At 34.2% G+C, this 11,883-nt stretch overlaps 1 protein-coding gene across 3 annotated transcripts in view; it reads right to left on the reverse strand.

Moving 5' to 3' along the window:
- Positions 1-11,883, reverse strand: part of RhoL (Ras-like GTP-binding protein RhoL) — a 135,079-nt gene that overhangs the window by 91,269 nt on the left and 31,927 nt on the right. Inside the window, exon 1 of one of the 3 annotated variants that reach the window (XM_081747480.1) lies at positions 5,932-6,118. The exons of the other annotated variants lie outside the window; for them this stretch is intronic. Coding sequence (XP_081603606.1) covers positions 5,932-5,991 — 60 coding nt within the window. The 5' untranslated portion in view covers positions 5,992-6,118. Of the gene's footprint in view, positions 1-5,931; positions 6,119-11,883 lie in introns of those variants that run through there. 3 annotated transcript variants of the gene reach the window in all.

Below are 11,883 nucleotides of genomic sequence, written 5' to 3' on the forward strand. Positions count from 1 at the left end.
GAACAAGAATCTCGAATGAACTTGAAACAATTTTTACACAACCATAGAGGTATTGGATCGTGTTTTATATACTTGTTGATAGGTGGCAGTCCAAACCAAGTTATTGAAACTGTGAAAACTGGTGAAAGCAGGCCCGTAGCCAGCCAAATTTATTAGGAGGGGGGGAGGCAGAAATGAAGATTGAGGCGGCAATGACAAAGACATCAAAGAACACCATAAAATTGTACATTTATTTGTTATCGAAACCGTAAATGTTTGTTTCATTTTTGTGTGCTTAATACAAGCTCTCCGCGAGGTACTTTATTTCATATTAATAATTAAAATTGAAGTATTTATTTTTTGAACATTAGAACAAAATTATATTACAGCAGTTTTAGATTATATCAATACAAAATAGAAGTATGTGTTGTATTCAACGTTTGCACTTAATTTTCTACCTTCCAAAATAAGCAAGACATTACAGTTTATTAATATTTACAACTAACGTTGTGGACTATGACACTGTTGTTTGGAAGTCTACCTGGTATCCCTGAATCCTTGTCATGGTTGCAATAATAGGGCACGGTATGAAATTCTTGAAATGGGTAAAGGCGATGAAAGATTTTGATGCATCTAGGAAGAAACATATAATTTTGCACAGAAATGAGCAGAATTCGCAAAGTTGAATTTAATTTGGTAAATATAATTGCAAGAATTTCATTGGTTCTGAATCAGTTTGAAAATTCTCTTCAGCGTTATTTTTTTTTTTTTTTTTTTTTTTTAAGAGGAGACAAAAGTGATTTAAGGGGGAGATTGTTCCTTCTAACCCTTCCTGGCTAGGGTCCTGGGTAAAAGCGAAACTGCATACTGATTTAGCTCAAATTTGCGCATGAATAGCTATATCAATAGCGTTTCTTTCTTAAATTTCTGCGGATCTTTTAGAAAACATGTCAGTTAAATTTGTAGCTACACTATCAAATTTTCACTAAATATTTTGGCCCTTCTGCATCAAATGTAGTTTAGGTTAGCTTTCTTTAAGAGAGCTAGGTATAAAACAGTCCTCTGTACCAAGTATTTTTTTAAAATCTTCATGTGGCATACGGAGAACAGAATCACAATGTACCTTTTAGTGTTATTTATGCTATGGCATCGAAAACTATTTTAAAGAACTGAAAACACAGGAACTAAGCGAAGCAATGGCAATATAATTTTTGCCCTAGCTACTGGCCTTACCTGCATCAGATTTTCTTCACAAAACTTGCCAATATTCGGTATTGGTTATGAACAGCCCGTCATAAAAGTGGTAATTCTATGGTTAAAATATTTATAAGTTTTTGTTACTAGTGTCAAACCAATACAAGGAATATAGCAGACTTAAAAGGACTAAATGCGATATTAAGTACTTCTTGCATTATTCTCATTTATGCGCATATTTCCTCGATGATGCGCCTGCTCCGTACTGACGTACCGCCTCCTGGGTTCGCCTGCTGTGTTACTGTCTTGACTTCGTTACATAGCATTCTCGCGTTTAGTTGTCAGTTTTTTTTAACAGGATTTTATAGCATGCGTCTGGGTGCGTATTTATACCCATACGGTGAAGCCGTCGTAATGGTAATCTACACCCATTAACGCAATCCCTACCCTAAGAACAATTTCTATTAAAAAAAAAAAAAAAAAGATACTATGAGTGAAAGGGTAGCATGTAATCATTTCCAGGTCACTTCAGTTTGCACACATACTATCAATCTGTATGCAATTTATTTGGGCATGTGTCAGAGTAATAACAGTCCGAAACTTACTAAAGTAAGAAAAGTTATATATATATATATATATATATATATATATATATATATATATATATATATATATATATATATATATATATGTGTGTGTGTGTGTATGTGACAGACTCTTCTTTCTCTTAACCTACACCCTATATTATTGTATATTAAATTTTCAAATCAATATTTATGTCATTGACTCAAAATTTAATAATAGTTATGAGCATGCAAGCACTGTAAGTATCGCACATATTATCAACAAGACTACTATCTTCCAGCGCACTACTATCTGTCTTGATATTTGCTTTTTATTATTATGATACTGCACACACTGAATATCAGATAAATATAGAAAAGATTAACAAAAATATATTTATACAACAACTGCCCCTCTGTCCCACGAGCCAACATAGTTGTTTTCTATTCTTCTGTAATCAACGCAGGCGCTGATTGGCTATTGAATGTTCTTGAATTGGATTGTTTAGAACAAGGCTGAAACGAAATCTCTTGAACGAAACTATAGAATTCAGGGTTAAAATTACGTCAGTACTGAAGTCAGGATAAAAATTACGTCAGTACTGACGTCTTTTTCATCAAATAGTCTTGTATGATGTTGAATCTTGTTCAAGCTTTCTTTGACCATGTATAATAAGCATAACCCGAATACAAAGCTATAAATCCCACAATTCAAATATGGAATAAATTCTATTCTTTGGTTCTCTAAAGAATTCAATACTTCAACGAACGCGATGCCACAAGTCTCACACTTCAAATATGCACTCGATTCTAATCTAATTATAACAGGATTTTTTAAAAAGTTAAGTTAGTTTTAAACTAATTTAATGTTGATTTTTTCTTTCTACTTGCAAATTATTTAAATAAAAATAGGAAACTTTGTTGATAGTAAATTGCAAACCTAACAATTACAAAATCTGATAAATGATATATATATATATATATATATATATATATATATATATATATATATATATATATATATATATATATATATATATATATATATATATATATATATATATACTGTCAATCGACAGTAGCGTAGTTAGTAGTCTTATATAGGTGTGTAGAGGCGAGAGTATTTTAGTAGTTGGGGTACCATCGAAGGAATGTAAGAACTATCTGCTTCCACCCAAGTCCAAGACGACACAGCCGGTGCTTAGCTAATGCTACCCGTATGTAACATCATTGACTCAATTTGTATTTTATATTTGGAAAAGTTTTGATTTCCAAGTCTCGAATTGGATTGGTTTATTGTGAATATTTCTAAAAATATAATGAAGAGGAAAAAAAATTTTTGTTACCCAGGCACGTAGCCAAGGGGTGGATCTGGGGGGTCCGGACCCCCCTTCCTTCGTAACCAGAAATGTAAAAAAATAAAGAAGGATGAAACAAAAAGAAATGAGAAAAGAAGAATCGGCGTTAAAATTATAAAACTACAACAAGCGTTTGGTTACTCTTTCCTATGAGGAGCTTTGTGTGGAGGAAACTACGGAGGTCAAGTTGAAAATGGATATTACTGTAACGGAGCATTCCGAATTCCATCTAACTCCATACTAATCCTGTGGACTACAAATGACGATCGGTAAACCGGTTCGATCAGATAAACTCTCAGAAGAACTTAATAAACTTGGAAGATTATATCTTTTTTAACACTCTTTGTTACATTGTTTTACTCGAGATTCTTCATAGTTCGTTATTAAAATACTTACTAACATATCCTCATTTTATTGTCCTCACAAACTAATATGGATATGTTGTCAGTAAAATAGTTTAGATTGATCGAGCCCCTGGTGTGTAACCAGAGTATTTCATGTTATGCCCCCGTTCCCCCATTACGAAATCCTGGCTAAACGAACCAATATATGTATCCAATAAAATAGTTTAGAATGATGGACCCCTGGTGTGATAACTGCAGTAGTTTGTAACGGACCCCCCCCTCCCTGTTACAAAATCCTGGCTATGTGCCTGTGTTACCTGTCGGCACCTCAACATTAGCATTAAGACTGACTTTCCCAACCAGTGTGTTGCAATATTCTAGAATTTAGAAATAACGTTTATGCCATCAAGGAAACCTGTTAGTCCAGACCAGTGTTTCTCAAACGATGTGTCGCGAAATTTTAGAATTTAAAAATAATGAAGAATTTGATAATAATTAATTAGTTAAAATCGAGACAGACCTATTCAACGCCTCTAACAGCAACAATAATGCTCAGTGTTACATAAAGTCACTATAAAAAATTAATAGGTTTCACTATTATTATTATTATTATTATTATTATTATTATTATTATTATTTATAATTAAAAATATCAAACAAATGTGTCGCGATGCCCTGGACGTTCAGAAAAACGTGTCGTCTGTCAATAAAGGTTGAGAACCATTGGTCTAGACTACATACGATGACATATTTTATTTTCACCGTCAAGTATTTAATTACATTAAAATCAATTCTAGACTAACGTCTACAACAGCAGCTACAATGCTTAGGTTCTTGCTCAACTTAAGAGTCCCTATCACTGCGAAATTAAAATACCCCTAATTTTACAGTAATTATGTGATATCTTCAAATAGATAAAAGATAATCGAAAAGTGGATCAAGACCCCCCTAGACGATGTTATTTTGCATGAGGTACCGTTATCACGAGTCACCTAGTAGCTTCCCGTTTGCAGTTATTTAGAAACGCGAAAATAAATGCTGATTTTCTAAATGGCAGGAAATCGAAAGCAGATAAGTGAGTCGTAAGAACGGTATCTCACGCAAAATAATATTGTCTATTAAGATGTTCCACTTTTCGATTATCTTTTATCTATTTGAAGATAACACATAATTAATGTGAAATTAGCGGTATTTTAATTTCGCAAGTGAGTTGCGATGTGGTTGCCTGTTCTGCAAAGTGTATCGTGCCGTCTGTCGAAAAAAGATTGGCAAACACTGACTTGAGATACGTTGGAAAGAGCATTTACACTGAAAATAACACAATTTTAAGGACAAGAAGAAGGAAGTCGGGGAGTCCTTGTGGCTATAGGCCCTATGGTTAGAGTATGTGCCTTCGATGTGGGAGATTCGGGTACGATTCCCGGTGGGAGCTCATATAATTCGGATTCCACGTTAAGCTGTAGGTTCATGTCTCATATAGTCTCTGTGCTCAACAGGATGCTAAAACTCAAAATCATCCGAGAATAAAATCAGGAAGGCTATGAATTAAGTGAACCCTCAACATAATCACCTGACGGGATTAAGGAAAGTCCCGGAAAAGTCTTTGTACTATGACTAGCATCTATATTCGAATCAGCCAGCTCTCGAATGGGAAGAACGAACACTATTCATTGAGTCACACTTACTCGGTAATTAAAAAAAAAAATACTGTTATTTTACAAAATAGCAGCAAATATCCAATGTTGTTGCTGTCACTGGCGTATACAGAATTTTACAAGTTGGGAATGAGGGTTTAAACACCCAATCTCACATCGCTTATATATTGAAAATCTACTCAATGCTTTCGGAAGTTGGAACACAAACTTTTCTTTCGGTGGCGTGATTCTGTAATCTATATCTCTTGGAGGTAAGCTAGTGTGGTGGGGAATAGCCTATGCAGCCAGATACTGTGTGAGAATTGATCTTGTATAAGAGTCTGTGTACCGGGTTCGACCCTGGTCGTGGTTTGGAGTTGAGGTTAATATTAAGTTCCGTTAATCTTAAACACGTAAAACTTTAAAAAAAAATCTTATTGTCCCGAACACACGCGATTTTTGTATTCGTATCTTATCGTACTTTTTTTCTGAAAATCATGTAGAAAACCCATAATTTCTCTTGCCTACGCCACTGGTTACACATTACGTTTTTGAAAACCTCAGTAAACCAAATTATTCTTTCCCTGTAAAGACGGAAATTTATCAAATACTACTCGCAAGTCCAAAACAATTACAGGTAGAAGCTAAAATTACCAGTGACTCCACCGCTTCCGCCAATGAGATATTTCGACCTTGTTGATCCATTCACAACTCATGCCTTTTTAACACCCGAAGTGATGTAAGGAAGCACTAATGACCTCACGTTTAGATGTTTACAAAATGCAAATGGATTCTTTTTGTATAGAAAAAAGAAAGAAAGCAGTATTGCGTCACACAGTTTATTACTATGTGTACATACCTTCCTGCGCCACACAGAGATCCTAAGATTCGGATGATGGAAAAAGTTATGTCGAGGCATTCAGTGTCTTCTTTTTTCTACTACGATAATTTCCTCTTCCTTGCGTTCTCTTGGTCTTCTCCCCCGCGGAACTTCTCTTCAACTAGCTCTGAGATACTAAAGGAACGGACGGGAACCCAGTGGGATTCTTTCATCCGTTACATCATCACATACACATTCATTATCTTATTAAGAAGAAAAGGACAGTTAAAGAGGATCTCAGGATGAGTACAAAATATAACGAATGCATTATAGACTACTACATGGGGAGGGAATAGGCCTAGTGAAGAGGAAGGAAAATATTGAAAAAAAGGTGGTTTGTATTCATACTTCCGTAAATATATTGAATGAGTTTAAGGTCCTAAGTAGCACTGTTAATCGAATGTTTACTCGTTAGCCGAATCATTGTCCGAATAATTATTCGTTACTCGAATAATTATTCATTATTCAAATAATTGTTCGAATTAATTTCCATTATCCGAATAATTATTCATTATTCAAATAACTGTTCGAAAAATTCTAAATTATCCGAATAATTGTACGAATAAATCTCAACTATCCCAATAATTGTATGAACAATGCTCCATTATCTGAATAAATGTTCGAATAATGCTCCATTATCTGAATAATTGTTTGAATAATACTCCATTATCCAAATAATTTTTCGAAGTATTATTTAATATATGAACAATTGTTTCAATAAATTAATTATTCCAATAATTAATTATTATCCAAATAATTGTTTGAATTATTATTATTCGAAGAATTGGTCACTATCTGAACAATTGTTCGAGGAATTATTGTTATCAGGGCGATTGTTCCAGTAACGAATATTATTTGAATATTATAATAAACGATTACTTGAAGATCCTTTATTCGAATAACTAATCATTCGGATTCTAACGTAAGCATCAGGCAACCACTGCAGTAGTGGGGTGTACGGGGAACGATGATCAAGTGTTTAGAGTTAAATTTTGAGTTTTATTTTAATCACAAAAATATGGGATACGTCTTTGTTTGTGTGTTCCGCTCAAAAGCAGCTTTCAACCCATTTACCCTATTGTACCTAAACGGGTACATTGGAAGCAAGTAGAACAGGGAAAAAATGGCCTGTTTCTTTCCAGGGGCGTCATTTAGGTGGGGGGGCAGGAGGGGGGCAATGGCCCCCAAAGGGTTTGAGGAATACGTATACTTTAATCGATTGTCTAGTAATATACTAGTACAAAATGTGAAAGACTTATGTCGGGGGTGTTCTTGCCCCCGCAAGCGAAGTCTGAAATGACGCTCCTATTTCTTTCCAGTTTCCAACCCTGTTGTTCAAAAAAAAAGTATATGGCACACTGGAGATTAAAAGGAATAGATTGAGAATTAGAATTGGTAATGAGACTTACACAAGAGCTATGTAATTATGGCTATGTCAGTTAACATTCCAGCGATATAAAGCTCTCTTGATTTCCTAACATGGCAAGCTGCCAGTATCCACATAAATCTTTCATTTAATTTCAATGTTAGAAAGTTGCAGTTTCACAAGATGGGTAGACAATTAGTTGACACGTTCAGAACAAATGTTACACTGAAGGAATAGAAATTACAGGAAAAGTTAATCAATGAAATTCTAACATAAAATTTTTACTTTTGCATTTTTACTTTCGAGCGACGAAAGGAGAAAAGACAATATGGTTGGTGATTCGAAATTTCAACAGTTTACTGGTACACCTTTTGTGAAATTTATTTTCGTTACATGACAAACACCACTCAGATAATTCTATGGTATCTTAGTGAAAATAATGAACATGATGAGCATAGGCGTAAATCTGTCTTCAATATTGGGGAGACGGGTAAACCGTTCCCATATATATATATATATATATATATATATATATATATATATATATATATATATATATATATATATATATATATATATATATATATATATATATATATATATTTTAAGCGATATTGAAAATATTTATGAAGTTGAAAAACAATGCTGTGAAGTATCAGGGAAACAGAGTTGTCTTCAAGATTGGGAGGCGGACACATTTGAGGCTTATTCTGGGTGGAAGGAGACGAGACTAATATTACGGTAGATAAATCTGATTTGTGAGATGAATCTGATGTTGTATATCAGGCGATATAGATGAAGCAGTGGTACAAATCAATATTACAAATCAATACCGTGAACACATACTGAAATCTAAATACATGCATATTTATAATTTGTATGTTTTTATTTAGGCATTCACAATGACCCACATTAAAATTTTAGGACATTTTTTTTTTCATAATATAAATAATGACTTTCCCAAAACTATGAAGAAAGAAAAGTCAATTATGTATGACGCAGCAATACTCTTGTTTGAGCAAAATGATAATGATCTCAATAGCATTATAGGAATCGTTACAGGATTCTTTTAAGAATGAAACAAGCTACGGGATATCAATTTCATCTCACTTTCCTTTGTGGCAGTCGGACACAAATCATATTTCTCCCCAAAAAGCACACTTCAAATCGGATTATAATTATTGGGGGGACACGTCCACCTTATCCGCTGGGATTTACACCAGTGATGATGAGTAAACTTCAACTAATATTTTAATCCGAAAGCGCCTCTGGTGATATTAGTACTATCGCACACTGATCTAGACCACTCATCTGAAACAGTGTTGCGGATGAAAGCAGAACATTGCACCAAATGCTACATGCAATCCCAAAATTACATTCAATATCGTAGGTACTCAAATTTCTATTAGATAAAAAAAAAAAAAAAAAAAAAAACTAATGCCATGGAAAGCCATATACTACTTACACATTCTAAATAATTAAAACTTTCAGCAGCAGAATTTTTGATGATTCGTTTACATCTCTCAATAAACGCCTCTCAATTATCATAATAAAAAGAAGAAACACAGAGAAGAAAGAATCCAAAAGTAAATGAAATTACTTTGGTAACTAAAATTCAATACACACATATACACAAAATATTTGTTAAGAGTATGTGTCACTGTTAGAAATATGTGTATCGTGTCACTGTTAAGAATTTTATTGTTAATAATATATGTGTCACTGTTAGAAATATGTGTCGTGTCACTGTCAAGAACATATTGCACTATTAAGAATATGTGTCAGTGTTAGGAGTAATTATGCGTGTCATGTCACTATTAGGGATATGTGTGTTTCACTGTTTATGTGGTCACCTCTAGGAGTATGTGTGTCGTGTCCACTTACGCGTAATTGGTGAAACTGAAAATCTTTAAATTGGGATGTCCAGCCTAATTTAGGTCAAGTCGCAACCCTAAACTAAGGATGACAATTTACTCTCAAGCATGTCATTTGTTTCAGTTCGATGTGATCCATCGATTTACATTCATTTATGTCATATCTTTTGAGAATATTTTAATTAAATAGAAATTGAGGTTTAAGAGTTAATCATAATTTTGGCTGTTATTGACTATACTGTGTACACTGTTGTCTTGCTAGTATGATAACGAGAAGCTAGATAAGTAAACTTAAATATCAGTTTTGCCTTAATAGATGGCGTGCTTATCGTACATTAATTTTTATGTTTACAAATTAAAAGGAAAATAGACATAAACCAGAAAAGTAATTTCCTATCAGAATCAAAATAAATAAATAAACAATTGGCACCTGATTTCAAATTGGATTGATTATCTTACCAAAATTATATATCCCTTCTCAGCAGTGGCGGAAATTTTGGTGAAATTTCCGTACAAGAGTTCACTCATTTTTCTTGCATACTTGATTTATAAATTTGCCACATATCTTACAATTTGCTAACTCCAAAATTTCTCTGCACCGAAATTTCTTAGTCACATTGTATGATTCTCGTAAAAGTTGTCCTATTGTGACAAATAACTTTTCCAACTATTTATTGTCTTTGAACAGGCGGTATATTTTTTCTATGCCTAATAATCTTTGGTATACAGTTTGTGACGTGAAATTGTATGAGATTAGTTTACGCTGTATAGTGTTTAGTGTGGATCGTCGGAATAATATTCTTTTAGCTGCATTAATTTCAAATATAAGGTAATTTTTAAATTCTCTTTTTTACATTCTAATTCTGCTCTTTAAAATTTTATTTTCTGCTGGAAAGTTAACAGCAGATAGCAGATGTTATTATCTAATAATATGTTGTTTGGAAGTCAAGCAAGTTTTGCTTATATTTGGAACTGCAGGTAACTAATTTATTCCAGTAATATCGCAGGTTATTTGCATATTATCAATATATATGTATATATGAAATGTTAAGACTTTGCTGCAGTTTTATAAGTTTATAATGAATGACTGCACATAAAAGAGGGATGTGTAAGATATTAAACTCCACCGTCGCCGTAGACTAACTCTACACAAAGTAAGAATGCTTTATTTTATCTTTACAAGATTAGAATACCTAGTGTGAAACCATTACAAGTGCTATAGGAAGTCATATACCTGTTGACAGTAGCGTAGCCAGGATGTGTGTTTGGGGGGGGGGCAAGTGCTGTTATAGGTACCCATAGAAAAATTACAAACAAAAAAATATATAAACATAAAAAGATATAAAAAATTACAAACATCAAAGTACCAAAGTAGATTGTCGGACCTGGCCCGGCCCCTCTCGCCCCCCCCTTCTCTACGCCACTGCCTGTTGATAACTGAGAACTTACAAGAAAAGAACTGCTGAATTGCCGGGCCAATTTTAGGATATTTGCTGGGTGAATTGGAGAATTTATTTTGGTTTGTGATGAAGAGTGAGTCAAAGGCAGGTGAAGGGAATAGTAGAAATTAAGAAGGCGTTTGTTGTTGTTGGTTGTTGATATTGTAAGTGGTACTGTATGTGGCGGTGGAAGGGACTATTTGACGGAGAAATACATTAGTGGCGGGAAGTGCAGTGTGGAAATTGCGCTGATATGTCAAGGTTGTGACATATGAGGCCTTATGCAGAGTCGTTTTGACGTATGCTTATTGTCGTACTAAAGGCCTGACTACTACAGAAAACACTGTTAGTCGAACTCTTTAATATGGCACTAATCACACGCCAAATTGACTCTGCGTAAGGCCCATTGTGTTTGAGTTTAATCTAACCTAATGTACTACATTTTGGCACTTTTCACAGTTTTCCTATAGTGACTTTTAACAACATAATATAACCTAATGTAACCTAATCTAACCTTAGCCTGTGTAATCCACCTACTTTAGTACTTTTTTTTTCGATTTTGGTGTGATCCGGCGATACAGCAGAAATGCTCAATAAACTTTAAACATAACAGTTTCTTTTCCTCGCGCATTAGAGTTATTTCCTATATGTCATACACATTCAAACAATGTGAGAAAAACATTAAGATACAAGTAAATACAATATACGACCACGGTCGAAGTCTATGCAGATTGTACACCAACAGTGTTATTGTATTACATTGTTGCACAATCTACACTGTCAAAACCCTACGTAATTCTCTATTCAATGGCCTGTCAGTTATTGCGCAAAGAGAACGGGAGAAAATAAATGATAGGAAAGTTTAAATATGAGTAATGACTGGAGTCTTAAAGAAACACTTTGGTGTATACATTTAGGTGAATACCTTCCATTGCTTCGCTCCTGCTACCAATGGATTACGGACATATCCCTACACGGGCTCACCAACTTCGCCCAATGCAAAAGATACAATTCTAGCTCGTAGTGATTACCTAGCACAGGTTGGTGCGCGTTTTTCGGATGGATAATCTTTCTACGGTATATCACTTTGCAGACTTGCCATTTGTACCCAATTATTTGCGCATGCATAAAAAAAATAATACTGTAGACAAAGATAGAGTGGGTCGGTGGGTCAAGTGGGTCAAGTTTTCTGAGTGGGTCGTGGGTCAAAAGAATTTGACCCACCACCCACCATGACTCACTGTGACCCATC

The sequence above is a fragment of the Thermobia domestica genome, unplaced genomic scaffold (genome assembly GCF_964235325.1).
Source record: "Thermobia domestica unplaced genomic scaffold, izTheDome1.hap1.1 HAP1_SCAFFOLD_262, whole genome shotgun sequence".
Lineage (NCBI taxonomy): Eukaryota > Metazoa > Arthropoda > Insecta > Zygentoma > Lepismatidae > Thermobia > Thermobia domestica.